We start from the raw sequence: 21785 nt of genomic DNA, 5'->3' as shown, positions 1-21785 counted from the left end.
GGCCATGTTTTTTACCCGTTTTGTTTTCACCCTATACTACAGACCAGGTTCCCAGAACATGAAGGCAGACGCACTGTCCCGGATGTATGACACAGCGGAGTGGCCCATGGATCACACCCCCATACTCCCGGCCTCTTGCCTGGTGGCACCGGTAGTGTTGGAACTGGACGCGGACATCGAGCAGGCGTTACATACAGATCCCACTCCCCTCCAATGTCCATCTGCTGTCCGTGACCGTTTTATCTATTGTGCCCACATGTCACCCTCCTCTGGTCATCCGGGCATCGGTCGGACAGTGCGCTGTCTTAGTGGGAAGTGCTGGTGGTCCACTTTGGCTAAGGACGTGAGGGTTTATGTTTCCTCCTGCTCGGTGTGCGCCCAGTGCAAGGCCCCTAGGCACTTGCCCAGAGGGAAGTTACAACCCTTACCCGTTCCACAACGGCCATGGTCGCACCTGTCGGTGGATTTCGTAATTACCTGACGGATCTTCCTCCCTCACAGGGTAACACCACGGTCCTGGTCATTGTGGATCAGTTTTCTAAGTCCTGTCGTCTCCTCCCTTTGCCCGGTCTCCCTACGGACCTACAGACTGTTTACACAAGTGTTCCGGCACTACGGGGTGCCTGAGGACATAGTATCTGATCGAGGTCCCCAGTTCATGTCAGGGATCTGGAGGGCATTCATGGAACTTCTGGGGGTCTCGGTAAGCCTTACCTTGGGTTTTCACCCCGAGAGTAACGGGCAGGTGGAGAGAGTGAACCAGGATGTGGGTAGGTTTCTGTGGTCTAATTGCCAGGACCGGCCGGGGGAGTGGGCGGCATTCATGCCCTGGGCAGAGATTGCCCAGAACTCGCTCCTCCACTCCTCCACTAACCTCTCCCCCTTCCAGTGCGTACTGGGGTACCAGCCGGTTCTGTCGCCTTGGCATCAGAGCCAGATTGAGGCTCCTGCGGTGGACGACTGGTTTAGGCGTGCTGAGGAGACATGGGACGCCTCTCATGTGCAACTTCAGTCGGCCATGAGGCGGCTATAAACCAGTGCAGATCGCCACCGCAGTGAGGTCCCGGTGTTCACCCCGGGGTACCGGGTCTGGATCTCGACCTGAAACCTGCCCCTCCGCCTGCCCTGCCTGAAGCTGGGCCCGCGGTTTGTGGGGCCATTCAAAGTCCTGAGGAGACTGAACGAGGTTTGTTACAGGTTACAGCTTCCCCCCGATTATTAACCCCTCGTTCCATGTGTCGCTCCTCAGGCCGGTGGTGGCTGGTCCACTCCAGGAGTCTGAGGTGCGGGAGGTTCCTCCGCCCCCTTTGGACATCGAGGGGGCCCCGGCGTATGCAGTTCGATCCATACGATTCGAGGCGTCGGGCGAAGGGGTCTTCAGTACCTCGTGGAGTGGGAGGGGTACAGTCCGGAGGAGAGATGCTGGGTGCCGGTGGAGGACGTGTTAGACCCATTGATGCTACGAGAGTTCCACCATCTCCATCCGGATCGTCCTGCGCCTCGCCTTCCAGGTCAACCCCCGGGTCGGTGTCGGCACGCTGCTGGAGCAGTTCGTCAAGGGGGGGGTACTGTCACCGCCGAAGTCAGTCCCTCTCCTTGTTCAGGCGGCATTCGGCGGTCTATGTCACCAGTCTTCTAGCCATCGCTGATCCACTTTTCATTTTCCATTTATTTTGTCTTTGTTTTCTACCCACTTTGTTTCATTCCCCAATTACCTTTTCGTGTATTTAACCCTCTGTTTCCCCCATGTTTTTGTGAGTGATTGTTTCTATGTTCTTTCGGTACGTTACGGCTGGATTTCAACGGGTGGTGTTTTCACCCGTGCGTATTTGATGACCGTTTATTGTTGGTCAAGTGTATTGTTACCTTGTGCATTTACTTTGAGTAAAGTACGTTGCTCACTCATTCTGCTCTCCTGCGCCTGACTTCATGCACCAGCTACACCCACCTTCTGACAAATACAAAGATTTCACAAGACATACCACCATTTGCCCCCTTTATTAGTTCATCCACAGTAGAATACAGTAGAATACATGCAAAAAATACAAATAGTAGAAATAGGTATTCTAGAGGGGGCTAAAAGGTTGTACTTATGCAATAACCCTCATTCAGGCTATGTAATAATACCTGTTCAAAGGTCGAATAGGGGTGGTTATATTTTTCCTGTTACACACATGTACAAGTGTGTAACCTATCCATTGTGTAGTGAAATGGACATGTGTTGTTTGCATATCCCACTCCCCCTGAGACACCCTGGGAGAGTGGAGTTTTTAGCATGGAATCAGACATTATTGATGTAAACCCGGGCACTCAATTAGCACAATGCTGTCACCTACAGCATATTTATCATGGTCACAGCTTGGATGGAAATATATCCTGCACCTACTTTACTAGTGAAAGCTCATACATATAAGCAGCAAACAGCTTCGTCCCCTCAATGTAGTTGTACCTGAGAGAGAAAAACAATATTCACTATTTTACTGAAGATGATGTTTGCCATGATTCATCAGCTATGTAAAAAAAATCAAACAAATTTAGGGGAGAAACGTATGGAATTTCATCTCTTATTTTTCTCATCTCCTCTTACCTGCTGATCTTCTCGTTCTGAGAGTGCTCTCCATCATCATGGCCTCCTATAGGCAGCATCATCAAACTCTTGCCTGTCTCCTCTTGGAAGTTCTGAGCGATGGGGATGGTGGAGCCCTCACGGATCAGCTCCGGTTCCACTCCAAACACTAACACAAGGATAAACCGCATCTTAACTTAAACAACGAAGTTAGACATGGTTTCAAATGAGAGAGGTTATGTAAATGGCCTCTACAACTGACCCTCTCTGACTGCCCTTTGTCCGGCAACGTACTGTGGGTCCTTCAGGTTAGCCACCCATGGTTTAGCCCCAACAGTTGCGGTCACCCTCAGCCTGTTAGGGCTTTTTAGAGTGGAGAAGACCTGCTGAAGGTGCTCCTTCACCTGTGACACATGGCATTGTGAGAGGGGAGAGTTTGACATGGAGGCTTAAAGAGGGTGGTTATGTTAACATTGGTCTCTGGGTTTTAAATATACACATTGACTCTTGGAGTGCCCAAGATAGAGCGGGCCAACATTTCTATACTGTACACTTACTCAGAGACCAATACATTTACATTTTGGTAATTTAGCAGACGCTCTTATCCAGAGCAACTTATACACACACTGGTTACAGAGGTTATGGGGGTTGCAGGGTTTACAGGGGTTGCAGGGGTTGTGGGGGTTATGGGGGTTGCGTGCATGTACAGTATTTTGATCCTTAAAGGATTTGTTATGGGTGTTCTCCTGTCCCAAGCGTGCTACCCCTGTCATTCAAACCATGACAGGTAGATACTCTTACCTTCCTCTCCACATCTGGAGGGTCCATGTTGGGGACCTGTCGGATGGAGAACTTCCCTGTGACCTGTTTGGGGATGACAGTTTTGGTGCCTGGTTCTGAGAAGGCCCCCTGGATCCCGTGGATGGACAAGGATGGGTTACGCCATCGAGCCATGAGGACTTCCTCCTGTATATATATTAACACACTTTGTTTGTATCATGTTATACAGCTCAGATAGTGTGTATCCCCAAAAAAGTAATCACCCTCTGTCAAACATCGACTTCTACACAACCCACTGACAAAACATGTCTTCCTCCTCACGCCCAGATTAGTTTAGTATGGGGCGGCAGGTAGCCTTGTGGTTAGAGTGTTGGACTAGTAACCAGAAGGTTGCAAGATTGAATCCCCAGAGCTGACAAGGTAAAAATCTGTCGTTCTGCCCCAGAACAAGGCAGTTAACCCACTGTTCCTAGGCCATCATTGAAAATAAGAATTAGTTCTTAACTGACTTGCCTAGTTAAATAAAGGTACAATTTAAAAAATAGTATAGCCAACTCCAATGGTTGTTATGCCATTATAATTTTTTGGCATGACAATGACCATAATTGGTAAGACAAGTACCTTAGTGTCCTGTAGGAAGTGTTTGATCCCAGCCACACTCTTCATCTCCTCCAGGTCAAAGCTGATGTTGTCATAGAGATTCCTCTCATCCTCAGTGAGGGGAGCGACATCATCAGTGACCCCAGGAACCAGGATCTTACCTGTGTGGTCCAACAGACTTCCTGTTTGGGAGGAATAAGAAATAATGAAGACATTTTGAGATGAAACATGTTTTAACTAGAACCGAGTTTGGGTAAGCACCTTAGCTCACATACACCTTTATCTTATTTTTTTGCTTGGTGCAGGGACTTCTGGCCTTAACTATAACGGAATGAAATTATAATTTTTTACTATCAGACAAGAGAGTTGCGCCTATCTTTTCTTGATGATTGGATAGAGCTGTCAGTCAAAAGCCTCTGTATCTCACTGTTAAGGGATTTTTTTTAATCAATAATGATAATTATGTATACATTTCAATCAGGACTGACTAATCAGAATACTATTATATTACTGTATATGTATGAATTTTCTTTATAATCCTAGTACTGAATATAATGTGTGTAAATATAATCAAGAATTAGAACAATGACTGTCTGTTCCTTGGCAGAAATGAATGAACTTATAGCCAGACTGGCTAGAAGGCTTATCTACACAGGCAGATCTTAGCTCTGATTGTAAATTATCTTAGTAAGGATAGACGATGTGGGAAGGCTTGAGAACTATACAGCATTTGTACCAGTGTTAAGAAGAGATGGAACAGTTAGAAAATGCTGACGTCATTTTCAGTTTATAACCTGTGGTAAAATGTATCATGGGCAGGACTCTCGAGAATAAGCAGCTGGTTGATTTTAAAGACTGGTCTCTGTCCATTTTATACAAATAAGAGTTTTACAAATTCTTATGAATTGACAGAGTGTTTGATTTTAATTGGGTATTAAAACATAGAGGAATTTAATTCCTATAACACTCACCCAGTAAGGCTATCAGATCTGACATGGGCTCCTGGATAGAACCCCCATACACTCCAGAATGGAAGTCCAGTTTAGGGCCATCAACCTGAAACACATAACAGAGGAAGATACTGAACAAATGGTGCCCTGGTAGAGAGTGTCATATTTTTATTTGACCAATCAAATAAGCTATACCATCACCTCCACAAAGAAATAGCTGCTCCCTCTGGTTCCATAGGTCAGGGCTGGGTTTCTGGTTGCCCACACGTTGTCAGAGATCACTATGAAGTCCACATCTGCAAATAAGCTGTTGTTTATCTTCCTGGTCAACTCCAACAGACCGTATGAGCCCACCTCCTCCAGACCCTCAATGATGAGTTTTATATTCACTGGTATCTCCTGAAATCAATAAATCCAGGCAATCCTACCAGTGAGTGACCCTTCTCTTATTCACATACTGTTTGACTCCACTACAATCCCACAAATGGTTTTATATTCAGACTCACAGATTACCCCAAACATTGAGGTTATGATACATGCATTACAGAATCCCTTTAATAACCATTGCTATGTAAAGCAGGGCTCCGGGCAGCCGAGCGGAAATGGAGGAAAACTCGCCTCCCTGCGGACCTGGCATCCTTTCACTCCCTCCTCTCTACATTTTCCTCCTCTGTCTCTGCTGCTAAAGCCACTTTCTACCACTCTAAATTCCAAGCATCTGCCTCTAACCCTAGGAAGCTCTTTGCCACCTTCTCCTCCCTCCTGAATCCTCCCCCTCCTCCCTCCTCTGCAGATGACTTCGTCAACCATTTAGAAAAGAAGGTCGACGACATCCGATCCTCGTTTGCTAAGTCAAACGACACCGCTGGTTCTGCTCACACTGCCCTACCCTATGCTCTGACCTCTTTCTCCCCTCTCTCTCCAGATGAAATCTCGCGTCTTGTGACGGCCGGCCGCCCAACAACCTGCCCGCTTGACCCTATCCCCTCCTCTCTTCTCCAGACCATTTCCGGAGACCTTCTCCCTTACCTCACCTCGCTCATCAACTCATCCCTGACCACTGGCTACGTCCCTTCCGTCTTCAAGAGAGCGAGAGTTGCACCCCTTCTGAAAAAACCTACACTCGATCCCTCCGATGTCAACAACTACAGACCAGTATCCCTTCTTTCTTTTCTCTCCAAAACTCTTGAACGTGCCGTCCTTGGCCAGCTCTCCCGCTATCTCTCTCAGAATGGCCTTCTTGATCCAAATCAGTCAGGTTTCAAGATTAGTCATTCAACTGAGACTGCTCTTCTCTGTATCACGGAGGCGCTCCGCACTGCTAAAGCTAACTCTCTCTCCTCTGCTCTCATCCTTCTAGACCTATCGGCTGCCTTCGATACTGTGAACCATCAGATCCTCCTCTCCACCCTCTCCGAGATGGGCATCTCCGGCGCGGCCCACGCTTGGATTGCGTCCTACCTGACAGGTCGCTCCTACCAGGTGGCGTGGCGAGAATCTGTCTCCTCACCACGCGCTCTCACCACTGGTGTCCCCCAGGGCTCTGTTCTAGGCCCTCTCCTATTCTCGCTATACACCAAGTCACTTGGCTCTGTCATAACCTCACATGGTCTCTCCTATCATTGCTATGCAGACGACACACAATTAATCTTCTCCTTTCCCCCTTCTGATGACCAGGTGGCGAATCGCATCTCTGCATGTCTGGCAGACATATCAGTGTGGATGACGGATCACCACCTCAAGCTGAACCTCGGCAAGACGGAGCTGCTCTTCCTCCCGGGGAAGGACTGCCCGTTCCATGATCTCGCCATCACGGTTGACAACTCCATTGTGTCCTCCTCCCAGAGCGCTAAGAACCTTGGCGTGATCCTGGAAAACACCCTGTCGTTCTCAACTAACATCAAGGCGGTGGCCCGTTCCTGTAGGTTCATGCTCTACAACATCCGCAGAGTACGACCCTGCCTCACACAGGAAGCGGCGCAGGTCCTAATCCAGGCCCTTGTCATCTCCCGTCTGGATTACTGCAACTCGCTGTTGGCTGGGCTCCTGCCTGTGCCATTAAACCCTACAACTCATCCAGAACGCCGCAGCCCGTCTGGTGTTCAACCTTCCCAAGTTCTCTCACGTCACCCCGCTCCTCCGCTCTCTCCACTGGCTTCCAGTTGAAGCTCGCATCCGCTACAAGACCATGGTGCTTGCCTACGGAGCTGTGAGGGGAACGGCACCTCAGTACCTCCAGGCTCTGATCAGGCCCTACACCCAAACAAGGGCACTGCGTTCATCCACCTCTGGCCTGCTCGCCTCCCTACCACTGAGGAAGTACAGTTCCCGCTCAGCCCAGTCAAAACTGTTCGCTGCTCTGGCCACCCAATGGTGGAACAAACTCCCTCACGACGCCAGGACAGCGGAGTCAATCACCACCTTCCGGAGACACCTGAAACCCCACCTCTTTAAGGAATACCTAGGATAGGATAAAGAAATCCTTCTCACCCCCCCTTAAAATATTTAGATGCACTATTGTAAAGTGGCTGTTCCACTGGATGTCATGTCATAAGGTGAATGCACCAATTTGTAAGTCGCTCTGGATAAGAGCGTCTGCTAAATGACTTAAATGACTTAAATGTAAAGCAACACTGCATTGGTTAGATAATGTCTGAAAACTAACTAGAGACCACAAGCAGAACATTAAGATTCAGATTTCAGCTGTGCTGTTTCAGGGCAAATCCTAACCTTCTCTGTGGCCTGGTAGGACTCAACAGCATGAAGCCAGGCCAGGACCGGCCCTTTGTTGTCCGTGGCCCCTCGCCCATACAGGTTACCTAGGGAACCAAAATATTGAGCCACCATCATTCTCAAATTGTCACATTTGTAATACCAAGGTACATCAGCTAGCTCAAGCTGGCCTATGAAGAAAACAGGCAGGCAACCTGGTTGTGATTATATCATCTAAGGTTTATTAAAATATCCCGTACGGGAGCAGCAAAACAGTGAGTGGACATTCCTCTTTTCTCTAAGTAATCAAACTGATTTGTTTAAAATATCCCATTTTGGCCCAGTAAAACAGTGAGTGGACATTACGTTCCCTCAAAATTGACTTTCTTTTTGTCCAGCTCATGTTATTATTTTGGATGTACATCAAACCCCTCCATTCATGGCATGTAATGTAACATGCAGCAATACCTTTGATTTCTGTTAGATTGAAGGGGTCAGTGGTCCAGCCATCCGCCATCTTGGCTGGCTGGACATCCACATGGCCGTAGATACAGAGAGTAGCTTTCTTTGGGTCCCTCTCAAACTCAGCCAGTATCACCGGTGGAAGTGACACTGTCTCCCCACTGGGCAGCTTATGTGATAGACCGGAAAGGTACATTCTTTTTAAAAGGTATTTTAAGACAGATCATTCCACCCAATTGTGTGACATTATCTGGAGAATAATACACTTGACTGGTGGTGTGTATTGTAGCCTACCTGATGGTGTGTATTGTAGCCTACCTGGTGGTGTGTATTGTAGCCTACCTGGTGGTGTGTATTGTAGCCTACCTGGTGGTGTGTATTGTAGCCTACCTGGTGGTGTGTATTGTAGCCTACCTGGTGGTGTGTATTGTAGCCTACCTGGTGGTGTGTATTGCAGCCTACCTGGTGGTGTGTATTGTAGCCTACCTGGTGGTGTGTATTGTAGCCTACCTGGTGGTGTGTATTGTAGCCTACCTGGTGGTGTGTATTGTAGCCTACCTGGTGGTGTGTATTGTAGCCTACCTGGTGGTGTGTATTGTAGCCTACCTGTTGGTGTGTATTGTAGCCTACCTGGTGGTGTGTATTGTAGCCTATCTGGTGGTGTGTATTGTAGCCTACATGGTGGTGTGTATTGTAGCCTACCTGGTGGTGTGTATTGTAGCCTACCTGGTGGTGTGTATTGTAGCCTACCTACCTGGTGGTGTGTATTGTAGCCTACCTGATGTGTGCCTACATCTGCAAAGTCCACTGTGCCTCCCATCTCTTGGATCCTCACTGCTGTCATGTTCAGGATCCTTTCAACTTCTCCCCATTTTGTGTGATCTCCTGAGTCACTCTGAACAGCAACCCACTCCCTCAGCCTCTGAGTCAGGCACCACCCAGGAGAGGGTCAGAATATTTCATAGATTGTATAATAACTGGACACAGCCATAGACTGTCTAGGGCAGGGATACGTGCAGAGAACACTGCAACAGCACCACTGACCCACATTCAGAATCATTTTGATGGTTTAATCAGAGATCACAGTATTTATCATGAAAGTGTTAAACCCCTCTCTCTCTCTCTCGTTTCAGTTTCTCTATTCACCTCGCTACAGCACAAAAACATCTCTATTTGTATCATTTTACAGTTCAGTAACAGAGAGTAGGTATGAGTCCCAACTCCAAGTAGAATGTCATAATAGTGCTCGTTCCTCACCTGAACAAACTGATTTTGGTGGTCATCTATGTATTGAAACAGTTGTTTCAACATGCCTGCTGCTCCAGGAGAAGAGGAAGAGGAGGACGAAGAGGAAGCCGATGTGTGGAGTAACAGGAACACAACAACAATGAACTTTGTCTGTGAGGGAGAGTAAGATGCCACAGGAAGCCAGTGAAGATAATAACCAAGTAATAACTTACTCCATAATGTAGCAATATTTGCCACAATCCCTTTCTACTGGCTTCTACTTGTCTCTAGCTACTGACTCATACTTGTACAGGTCGGGTTTTTTTGGGGGAGTTTAGATTTCCATGTTCCTCCAGAGAGTGTAGGGGCATAGAAATAGAATTCCAAAATTCACACAGCAGTGACTTGAATGGAATTGTCTGTTCTAGTAATTCAATTTCTATAGTTGTAGGTAGTCTCTGGTTTCTGATTGACTTGATTGGACTCGAGGATCAAAGATCAGGGTGCAGTATGACACAACACGCGACTTAGCACTGTCTCAACTGGGATTACTGTTTAACTTTCTAACATAACTAATACAGAGACCGGGAAGGATGATCCCAGAAGTTGGTACAGTTGGTGATGCCATAATACTGTTTTAACAATATCTAGGCTACAGTACACTACACCAGCAAGGTTAGCTGCTCATGCAAAGCCTGTTATGCATACAAACACACTCACGACCCCACTCAGGTCATCATACAATCATATTGATGTTCAATATCAGACACATTTTTCTGTTAAGTAATTTCACCCTTCTTCTTCCTCATACCATCTATGCACATGCAGCCACTTCTGTTTTTCCATGACAAAGTCTTTGTAGTGTACTTAATTAAGGAAGTCCTTGAAAAAAATGTATACATGTTTTGCTAAAATAGTAAAGACTCACCATAATGCTGACTAAAAGAGTGTCCATGTGCCAGACATAAAGAGAGAACTGCAATTTTGCTGCTCTTCGTTTTTGTGGCTACTTTTATGTCTTGGTGGTGTGGTGGTATTGTGAAACAGTTGTTATATCTTGGTTAACACTTGAAAATGTTATTTTTAAAGAATCCCGGATGAAAAAGATTAAGAAAACATATAGTGCGTCAAACCAGTTTTATTTACTGTCTCAAGTAGATATTTGTGTGTGAACGAGAGAGAAAATGAGAGAGAGAGACATTGAGAGAGAATGGAGGAAAGTGAGGGAGGAAGAAAGATATAGAAAGAGAGAGAGAGAGAGAGAGAGGCAGAGTGTTGAGGCTATATCAGATGCCAAGAACTCACAGGGTTTCTGGAATGTTTTGATTAGAGGGAAAGAAACAAGAAAAGTTACAAGTTAACGTCAGGAAAGAAGCTAAACAAAGCCAGACTCCACTGATGGGATCTCATACAAGCTAAACATTATAGAACTGTCTTTTAACAGTGGTGATGAAAAGAGGTGCTCTCAGTCCTTCTTGAGATGGGCCACTTCATGGAGGTACGCGATGAACAACTTGGTCCCCTCTATGTAGTTGTACCTGGGAAAGGAATGGGTGAGAGAAAACAATATGTCCTCAACCAATCCTTTAAACAGAAATAAGACTGTTGATACATCTGTGTGTGTGTTCGTGTGTGTATGGGTAAAAATCTCTAAATGTTCAGGGTTAAAAAATGTATACATACAGTACAGTATTAGCAGATTGAAGGGCTAACCTGCTCATCTTCTCGTTCTGGGAGTGGAGGCCGTCGTCGAAGCCTCCGATAGGCATCATGATGATGCTCTTCCCGGTCACGTCCTCAAAGGTCTTGGCGATGGGGATGGTTCCCCCTTCACGGATCAGGTCTGGCTCCACGTTAAACACTAGAGGAAAACAGTGACAAGTCTGACTGCGTCATAATGCATTATACCTGCAGTAGAGGAATACCAACTGCAACCAGTGGGATTAGAAGCCAGGTCTCCTGCTCACCAAGTCAATATCTTAACTGTTAGACCAAGAGTACCTCTGCAAGGTCCAAGGCTGTCATTTGGGAATACAAGCCTCAGACAGGGCTACCTCTTCGCGAGATTGTCATTCCAAGTCCTTTCTGCTACACAAACATTACAATACCACTGCACTATCATGCCTTAACCACTGATGGGTCTACAGTAGAACCACAGCACACTGGCTTCTTTTAGCGATAAGGATATGTATCTATGTCTGGTATCATAACTCTAACAACTACAGATAGGCCTATGACTGTGAAGCTACTCTTGTGCAATAAATGTCCACAGTCAGCTACAATACAGTAATCATTACCCCTATGACCACTGTTCATACAGACACACACACAGCATACGAAACGTCCTCTGAACATCTCCAGAGCAGAGTTGTCTAACTGTACCTCTTTTCACGGCTGCTTTCCCTGCCTCGTACAGGGGGTGCTTGGTGTCTGCTAACCAGGGCTTAGCCCCGATGATCATGGTCACCTTCAGCTTGTTGGGGCTCTTTCTCTTGGCAAACACAGAGTACAGGTAGTCTGTGACCTACAACAGAACAAATATGTAACAGGCATACATACAGTCTTCACATCTCTTTCATTAACTGAAACCAAACTGAAATAGTGTGTGAACTGTGTGTAACTGCATGTAACTGTGTTTGTTGCAACTGTACAATGCACTGGGTGAGAGGCGTGTACCACCCACCTGTTTCTTGACCACTGCTGGGTCCATGTTGGGGACCTGTCGGATGGAGAACTTGGCAATGACCTTAGCAGGGATGACCGTCTTAGAGCCAGGGCCAGAGAACGCTCCCTCGATTCCATGGATGGTAACGGTAGGGTAACGCCAACGATGGGCCAGCAGATCTACCTGAGAAATCAAATCAGATCAACTCTTATTTGTCACATGCACCGAGTACAACAAGTGCAGACTTTACCATGAAATGCTTACTTACGAGCCCTTTCCTAACAAGGCAGGTAAAAAGTATGAAAATGTACAAATAGATAAAAGACAGTAAAATAACACAATAAAAAACATAACAAAAATGAACAATAACGAGGCTATATACATACTGGCTATATACAAACAGAGAAACAGAGATAGGAGGAGCAAAAACCTTAAAAGAACACAATTTTTAAAAAGTATTGCTTTTTTTTTATCCACTCCCCTGTGCATCACCTTGTTGCTGTACATGAGTTGGCTGACGCCAATCTTGGACTTAAAGCTCTCAATGTCAAACTCAATGTCCTGGTACATCTTCCACTCTTCGTCTGAGAGTGGGGCGACGGCCTCTCTGATGCCTGGAATGAGGATCTTTCCACTGGGGCTGATCAGTGTGTCTGGGGGGAGATATAGGCCAACACACAAGCAGTCCTTATAGACACACATTTGTAGGGACATCTAATACTTTATTATTTGTGCCAATAGAGAGCTCACACAGACACACGAACGATAGCTTTGCGTGCAAACATGAGCCAGAGATAGCTATACAGTAGGTGTTAAGATAGTATTACATTCTGTCACTCAAAGAGGTTAAAAACTCACCCAATATGCCGATCAGATCTGTCATAGGCTCTATAACAGTGCCTCCATACACCCCTGAGTGTAGGTCCTGTTTTGGGCCCTCTACCTACCAAACATACAAAGTCACCATTGCTATTCATTAATGATCTTGAATAAGTAACGTTCCACAGAATTGGAAATGCCCCCAGCCCGTCCTACCTCAGCAAAGAAGTAGCAGTTCCCCCTGGTCCCGTAGGTGAGGGCGGGGCGTCGGCTCAGCCAACCACAGTCTGAGATGATGATGTAATCGACGTCGGAGAAGAACCTGTCTTTCTGCGCCACGATCATGGCGTCCAGGCCATTGGACCCGGTCTCCTCCATCCCCTCGATGATGAACTTCACATTGACTGGCAGGTCCTGCATGGGGAGAGGGCAGGGGGTGGAAAGGAGGAGGAGGGGGGAAAAAGTGTTATAACAAAGGAAGGCTCACTAATAATGGGCAGATAGACTGCAACTTAACTTGTTTCACCACGTCTTATGTCTCTACATCTCCTATGAGTTCACTCTGATATCTCTTCTTACTGGACACTCACAATGCTGAGGGCCTGATAGACCTCCACTGTATGGATCCAGGCTAAGACAGGGGCCTTGTTGTCAGACGCCCCTCTGCCGTAGAGGTGTCCTTAGGGGTAGAATCAAAGTAATTATTTTCAAATAAATGTCCATTCTGTTTACCTTACATTGACATTTAACATGCATGTATCAGTTACATCAGTTACATTACAATGGTTGAAAATATGTATGGTAAAAATCATCCCACACCCAAGTACTTGCTTCATTCCTTCACGTTAGCTATCTCATGGCTCTTAGTTGTAGATAGATGTTTCTGTGTGTTGAGTCTAGAATGGATTCATGTAAAGCACTGTAAAAAATCCTTATAATACCTTTCACGAGTCACTTTAATAACTCTACCTACATGTACATTTTTACCTCAACTAACCGTTGCCCCCGCACATTGACTCTGTACCAGTACCCCCCTGCATATAGTCTCGCTATTGTTATTTTACTGCTGCTCTAATTACTTGTTAACTTTATTTCTTATTCTTATCCATATTTTCTAAAACTGCATTGTTGGTTAGGGGCTCATAAGTAAGCATTTCACTGTAAGATCTACACCTGTTGTATTCGGCACATGTGACTAATACAATTTGATTTGATTTGATTGCTGTGATTGTGAACGCCTGGAATCCATAGTTTACAGTTGGAACCCATAGTCTACCCTTGGAACATAGCCTACTGTTGCAACCCATAGTCTACTGTTCGAACCCATAACCTACCCTTGGAACATAGCCTACTGTTGCAACCCATAGTCTACTGTTCGAACCCATAACCTACCCTTGGAACATAGCCTACTGTTGCAACCCATAGTCTACTGTTCGAACCCATAACCTACCCTTGGAACATAGCCTACTGTTGCAACCCATAGTCTACTGTTCGAACCCATAACCTACCCTTGGAACATAGCCTACTGTTGCAACCCATAGTCTACTGTTCGAACCCATAGCCTACCCTTGGAACATAGCCTACTGTTGCAACCCATAGTCTACTGTTCGAACCCATAACCTACCCTTGGAACATAGCCTACTGTTGCAACCCATAGTCTACTGTTCGAACCCATAGCCTACCCTTGGAACATAGCCTACTGTTGCAACCCATAGTCTACTGTTCGAACCCATAACCTACCCTTGGAACATAGCCTACTGTTGCAACCCATAGTCTACTGTTCGAACCCATAACCTACCCTTGGAACATAGCCTACTGTTGCAACCCATAGTCTACTGTTCGAACCCATAACCTACCCTTGGAACATAGCCTACTGTTGCAACCCATAGTCTACTGTTCGAACCCATAACCTACCCTTGGAACATAGCCTACTGTTGCAACCCATAGTCTACTGTTCGAACCCATAACCTACCCTTGGAACATAGCCTACTGTTGCAACCCATAGTCTACTGTTCGAACCCATAACCTACCCTTGGAACATAGCCTACTGTTGCAACCCATAGTCTACTGTTCGAACCCATAACCTACCATTGGAACATAGCCTACTGTTGCAACCCATAGTCTACTGTTCGAACCCATAACCTACCCTTGGAACATAGCCTACTGTTGCAACCCATAGTCTACTGTTCGAACCCATAACCTACCCTTGGAACATAGCCTACTGTTGCAACCCATAGTCTACTGTTCGAACCCATAACCTACCCTTGGAACATAGCCTACTGTTGCAACCCATAGTCTACTGTTCTGAACCCATAACCTACCTACCCTTGGAACATAGCCTACTGTTGCAACCCATAGTCTACTGTTCGAACCCATAACCTACCCTTGGAACATAGCCTACTGTTGCAACCCATAGTCTACTGTTCGAACCCATAACCTACCCTTGGAACATAGCCTACTGTTGCAACCCATAGTCTACTGTTCGAACCCATAACCTACCCTTGGAACATAGCCTACTGTTGCAACCCATAGTCTACTGTTCGAACCCATAGCCTACCCTTGGAACATAGCCTACTGTTGCAACCCATAGTCTACTGTTCGAACCCATAACCTACCATTGGAACATAGCCTACTGTTGCAACCCATAGTCTACTGTTCGAACCCATAACCTACCCTTGGAACATAGCCTACTGTTGCAACCCATAGTCTACTGTTCGAACCCATAGCCTACCATTGGAACATAGCCTACTGTTGCAACCCATAGTCTACTGTTCGAACCCATAACCTACCATTGGAACATAGCCTACTGTTGCAACCCATAGTCTACTGTTCGAACCCATAACCTACCATTGGAACATAGCCTACTGTTGCAACCCATAGTCTACTGTTCGAACCCATAACCTACCCTTGGAACATAGCCTACTGTTGCAACCCATAGTCTACTGTTCGAACCCATAGCCTACCATTGGAAGCCATACCCAACCGTTGGAATCCACAGCCTACTGTTGGATACCATAGACTACTGTTGGATACCATAGACTACTGTTGGAAGCCATAGCCTACCGTTGATGTCTGTCAGGTTGTAGGGTTCAGTGGCCCAGCCGTCCTCTAGCTTAGCGGGCTGGACATCCACATGTCCATACACACAGACTGTCTGCTTACTGGGGTCACTGCCAAACTGGGCTGTCACCACCTTGGGTAAGGCCACTGTCTTGCCATCAGGCAGCTAAGCATGGTGATAAAGACACGATAGATGCAGAAAATGACCTGAATGCAGTTTGCAAGGCAGGGAGCATTTCTGTTAACACCCAACTTTCCGTATTGCTTTCTGCAAAACAGTCTGATCTGCTACTAAAGGACTTTAAAGACTAAGCTAAAAGCAAACAATAAGATCCTATAACATAATCATTAAGTTGACCACATTTCAGAAAACGGACCTCTTGTACGCCGATGTCCACCAGTTCCACCTTCCCTCCAATGGCTTGTAGTTTCTCAGCCGTCATATCCATCATGCGATGGCAGTCTGGCCTCCTCAAGACATCACTGGAGTCGCTCTCTACAGCAACCCAGTCCCTCAGAGTCTAACACACACACACACACACACACACACACACACACACACACACACACACACACACACACACACGCACACGCACACGCACACGCACACGCACACGCACACACACACAGTATTTATTTATAATGAATATTGTATTATCAGATAATAAAACAGTCAACATCATTATTCTGTTTAGAAACTTGCCTGTACATATTCCTCCTGATGGCTGTCAACATACTGGCTCAGCTCATCATACTCAAATAAGTGATGAGGATGAGGAGAGACACTTGATATAACAACAAGGAGCATGGAAGGCAGTTGCCAGATCGTCATCTCGAGACAGAATAGAAGGATTTATTCACTGAAAATTAAGCAATAATGAAAGCAATTTAATAAGAGACATAAATTAGCAAATGATTACATCTTAAAAAGCTAATTGTTACATCTCATTATGTCTCACTACTCTTCTGTTCTTCAACTTTTAAACTATAACGGCAAAGAAAATACATCTTACCGTAGCCTTGTAAGTTTGGTACTTCTTTAATGTTGCCCTTGTCTTCAGAACCCACTGGACTGGAGTCTCTGGGGACACACCGGGTTTTTATACCTCCGGTAACTGGCTCACCTCCTGAAGGGAAGGGTCGCGAGGTCAAGCCTTTCCTGGAGAGAAGCCAAGAAACCTGACAAATTACATTTTCTCGCTGACAGGCACAATTGTGGCACAACTGATCCAACTCCAAGAAAGAATGCATGCTGTGTCCCCTCGACATGAACAACATTAAGTAATGAACAAAATACAGTGAAGGACTTAATAGTCCGGTAATTTGTGGGGCCTTGCCTTAGTAGGCCTTAAAAAACAGATGGCCTAACAGGGGAGTTGTAGAAGAACTACACTTGTTCACCTGCAACACTGGAAGCATAACTTCTGGCAGGGGTTAATAAACGGCTGGCCACATTTTACAAAATAGAAACGTTATAGAGTAAAACATGTAGGGTCTACATTCTGCATAGCTCCTGACCTAGGCCTTATTATATTCAAGAGTAATGGATTCTATTTCCCACACATCTATAAGCCTTTTCTTTCTATAGCCTGAGCCTTGGCCGGTGCTTACTCCTCGTGGCGGAGGAGTAAGGATCAAAATGGAGTCTACGAATAAAAATAACAAACATGTCGATGAACGAAACAGCAAACAAAAACTGAAACTCAAATTATAATACAGTAGAGGCCTCATTATCAACCATGCTTACATTTCTTACTGAAATTCTGGCGTACGTGGAGATTCTAGGATGTACTAGAGGCTACGCATGTTTCCATTGATAAACAGAGCACAGTGGAGGCTCCTCGGAGGAGGAAGGGGTTGGACCATCCTCCTCAGTAAATTACATAAAAATAGTGTAACATTAACAAACATATCCTTTTTAGATGAAACTATAAAAACTATAAAACTATAAACAGTGTATTCAGAAAGTATTCAGACCCCTTCCCCTTTTCCCCTTTTCCACATTTTGTTACGTTACAGCCTTATTCTAATTTGGATTAAATTTTAAAAATGGCCCTCATCAATCTATACACAATACCCCATAATGACAAAGCAAAACAGGTTTTAGATATTTCAGCTAATTTACAGTTTATAACAATAACTTTGGCACTAATTTCAGAACCATGTGGCCATTTTTTTTAAACTAGACACAAAACTCAAAACGGTCATCACTTGTAACACAGGCTGTCCAATGTTCAAAACTTTGCATTGTGCGTTCATATCTTTAAAGAAACCTTGCACTTGCAGAATCATTGGTTCAAATAACTTATTTATCATGAAATACCACAGGAACATTCATTTAGATCACCCACACACAAGATACCGATAGTTTCACTGTGTAGTTGTTCATACAATCATTAAATATTGTAGTACAAAATATGTGATACATTTTTCATTATGCTACTACACGTAAATACATCACTGTAAAATAACTAGTAGAGAGAATACTACAGACACAGTGGAATCCTTAAACAAAATATGACATTTACAGTTTTTTACAATCACTTTGGCACTAATTTCGGAACCTTGATGTTCTTTTTCAAAACTAGACACAAAACTCACAACCAATGATCAAAATGCATTTAAAATAAACCTCTTAACACTTTTTCCAATTACACATAAATACACATAAAGCTAAGATCATTTGTGGACTAAAATCACCTGTTCAACATGACACAACTTAACATCAAAGTATTACCATTTCGAAATGCAATTCACACATTACATCATAGATTACTGTCTATTCATTTCAGTACAATGATCTAACTATCAACTGATACAACTGCTCAAAATGATAAGTAACTGTTGCGTTACTCTAAATGCATAGTTTTCCATGTTTCAATCATGAAAGTTTCAGGATAACGAGATCCATTGACACCAATTACCATGGAACATGAACCGATTGGACTACATTATCTATGGATGTAATATTTCACCATCATTCTTTATCAGACACGGTTTCTATGGTCCCATGTACCACTTTTCCAGACCATGTTTTCAGATTTGACATTACTGCACACTCACCCACCACTTTATTAGGTACACTTATCTAGTACTGGGTAGGACTCCCTTTTGCCTCCACAACAGCCTGAATTATTCACGGTGTTGTACGTTAAGAGATGCCCTTCTGCACACCACTGTTTTAAACAGCTATTATTTGAGCATTTGTGGCCTTTCTGTTCGCTTGAATGAGTCTGGACATTGTCCTCTGACCTCTCTCATTAACAAGGTGGTTTTGCCCATAGAAATGCCGCTCACTGAATGTGTTTTGTTTATCGCAGCATTCTCTGTAAACTCTAGAGCAGGGGTGTCAAACATACGGCCCGCGGGCCGGAACCGGCCCCCAAGGAGGTTCGATCAGGCCCGCAGGATAATTTGAAAGTGGAAAAAATGCATAAAAGACATGGAATTAATATTTTTAATTCGCTGCAATTCATGGATTATCCGCTAAGGGGCGCACTCTTTCCATCAGAGTAGAAGACAAGCCGCATCACTGAGACAGACTGAAAACAGCAGACGGTATCAATGCGCCATCTGCTGCTTGTTACGACGTTGTTAATACCTTGGTCTCTACCTCTCCGCTACACCCTCATTAGCCAAAATGTCGTTATCCAAACGGAGAAAAGTAGATAAGGAGTGTAGAATTTTCAAAGAAAAATGGACCACGTCCTATTTATTTACAGAGATGCACGGAAAACCTTTGTGCTTGGTGTGTTTGCAACAAGTTTCGGTATTGAAGGAATATAATATTCGACGCCACTACGAGACTCATCACAGCGAAAAACTAGACTAACACCTTTAAAATGCTGCCTTAGATACTGTTTGCATTGAAAGAATACAGCTCTGTGAAGATGAATCCTTACTGTGGTGATTTAAAAATGTGCACTTTAATGTTAGTCAGCAGCTTCAAAACAAAAGTTGTGTGATGGAATTCTACTGTTCATACAACTCCATAAATTTTCAGTATGTATTGTATGTGTATGTATGTTTCATGTATGAAGTTTACAGATTTACAGGACAGGCAAACACTTTCTTCATTACACATTTAAAATCACTCTCCTTAGTTTGTAAGGTGTACGCAGGGATTACATTTAGATTTTATATGCGTATGTGTAAGTGGTTTAAAATTCCTTTCTTTAAAAGTCTCATTTAATCTTAAAGTGCATTACTATATTTTTCAGTACCAATTAAAGTTTTGTGCCTTTGTACAATCAGTGGGATCAGTTGCAATGCATATTTGTGAATGATAAAAGTAAATTGCACATTTGTCTAAGGAAATATGAGGTGTTTCATGAAATGTTTTGTAAAAGGATAGTTCATTAAATTTCAATATTTTCCTAATGTTCTTGTGCTTCTTTACACCAAAACAAAGGAAAGACATGATATTTTGGTTATTTATAGCAGAGTATGGTATAATTTTAATGGTCCGGCCCACTTGACATCTCCCTAGGCCGTATGTGGCCCACAATGCGAAATGAGTTTGACACCCCTGCTCTAGAGGCTGTAGTGGGTAAAAATCCCAAGAAGGCAGCTGTTTCTGAGATGCTGGAATCACCATGTGTGGCATCAACAATCATACCACGGTCAAAGTTGCTTAGATTACACATCTTGCCCGTTCTAATGTTTGGTCGAACAACATCTAAAGCTCTCTACTCTATATACTCTATATATTGAGTTGCAGGCAGCCACATGATTCACTGTTTGAATGTAACCGTCCTTGATGAGCTAAATCAGGTCTGTAGAGCTGATGGCATGACTTATGTCATTGTGTGGGATAATGTCAGGTTCCACCATGCTCAAATGGTGCAAGCATGGTTTCAGGCCCATCCACAATTTACCAAGAGTGTGCAAAGCTTTTATCAAGGCAAAATGTGGCTACTTTGAAGAATCTAAAATCTGAAATATATTTTGATTTGTTTAACACTTTTGTTACTACATGATTATTTGTGTTATTTCATAGTTTTGATGTCTTCACTATTATTCTACAATGTAGTAAATAGTAAAAATAAAGAAAAACCCTTGAATGAGTAGGTGTGTCCAAACTTTTGACTGGTACTTATTATATAATGTACCTATACGTCCAAAAATAGATAGCAACTACAGATTGCCCTTTCAAGTCTATCAAAAGTGTACAAGTTTGAACATGTGTCCATTAGGCCTATGGATTAATTGTTTGTTAGCATAAATTAGATTGAGCAATAAAAGCCCCACTTTTATTCCATAGGCTTGGATCTGCACTATGCAGCTATTGTAAGAGCACATTTTTCACTGGCTGTCCACTGGTTTCAAAAACAATGTATAGGCAGTTTAAACTTCTTGAATTCAACCATTATTGGGTTCAAATCCACATTTAGATTTGTGAACAGCCATCCACAACAACCACAATCCTTAAGACACAAATAGCTACATGAGAGAGCAGCTGTGTGATTTACATCAATGCACTATGTAGATATCAATAATAAGTGATATCCATATGCTGTAGACTACAACACTGCTGTCATCCTTACTTCCAAGCGTTTATTCAAGTTGGATAATCCTTGGATGCCGACAGCAGTCGCACCATTGAAAGACATAGCTTGGACTGTAGCCTACAAAAACCTACTCCAGCTCTTTTCCCGAGACCCATCAAACACATTTGCTGATTTGAATGTCATTAAGAAAACAGAGAAGTGTCAAATAATTTGTTTCGCTAAGATCCTTTCTGAATTTAAAAGTAATCCTTGAAGTAATTATCTAGTTTTTCAAAAGTATTGGTAATCTGATTACAATATTTTTGCTGTTAATGTAACGGATTACAGTTACTTTTTTTTTTGTAATGTAATCCGTTACTCCCCAACCCTGAACATAACAAAATGTGGAAAAAGTCAAGGGGACTGAATACTTTCTGAATGCACTGTAAATGTCA

General features: G+C 44.1%; 2 protein-coding genes and 1 long non-coding RNA gene across 4 annotated transcripts; all 3 read right to left on the bottom strand.

The window, feature by feature from the left end:
* Window positions 1-1979: 1979 nt before the first annotated feature.
* LOC118364577 (beta-Ala-His dipeptidase-like) lies at window positions 1980-10391 on the bottom strand. The gene is made up of 12 exons (XM_035746240.2): window positions 10226-10391; window positions 9328-9468; window positions 8849-8992; window positions 8077-8239; window positions 7627-7715; window positions 5098-5295; window positions 4918-5002; window positions 3968-4128; window positions 3368-3532; window positions 2829-2970; window positions 2588-2735; window positions 1980-2449 (listed from the first exon to the last, which is right to left on the bottom strand). Exons 1-12 carry the CDS (start codon window positions 10250-10252, stop codon window positions 2383-2385), a joined length of 1530 nt encoding a protein of 509 aa, XP_035602133.1. The 5' UTR covers window positions 10253-10391; the 3' UTR covers window positions 1980-2382.
* Window positions 10392-10417: 26 nt separating this feature from the next.
* Window positions 10418-17013, bottom strand: LOC118364578 (cytosolic non-specific dipeptidase). The gene is made up of 12 exons (XM_052489820.1): window positions 16855-17013; window positions 16545-16701; window positions 16219-16362; window positions 15845-16007; window positions 13372-13460; window positions 12998-13195; window positions 12821-12905; window positions 12455-12615; window positions 11981-12145; window positions 11680-11821; window positions 11011-11158; window positions 10418-10835 (listed from the first exon to the last, which is right to left on the bottom strand). Exons 2-12 carry the CDS (start codon window positions 16671-16673, stop codon window positions 10763-10765), a joined length of 1497 nt encoding a protein of 498 aa, XP_052345780.1. The 5' UTR covers window positions 16674-16701; window positions 16855-17013; the 3' UTR covers window positions 10418-10762.
* On the bottom strand, window positions 13475-15444 carry LOC127914307 (uncharacterized). 2 transcript variants are annotated; one of them, XR_008087974.1, is made up of 3 exons: window positions 15103-15444; window positions 14866-15039; window positions 13475-14401 (listed from the first exon to the last, which is right to left on the bottom strand). It is a non-coding gene; the product is annotated as an uncharacterized LOC127914307 (long non-coding RNA). The 2 variants fall into 2 exon arrangements; XR_008087973.1 differs by having other exon boundaries at window positions 13475-14865; window positions 14924-15039.
* Window positions 17014-21785: the final 4772 nt, after the last annotated feature.

The sequence above is a fragment of the Oncorhynchus keta genome, chromosome 31 (genome assembly GCF_023373465.1).
Source record: "Oncorhynchus keta strain PuntledgeMale-10-30-2019 chromosome 31, Oket_V2, whole genome shotgun sequence".
NCBI lineage: Eukaryota > Metazoa > Chordata > Actinopteri > Salmoniformes > Salmonidae > Oncorhynchus > Oncorhynchus keta.
Note: the sequence above shows the minus strand (reverse complement) of the source record. Positions and strands in the feature narration are given on the sequence as shown.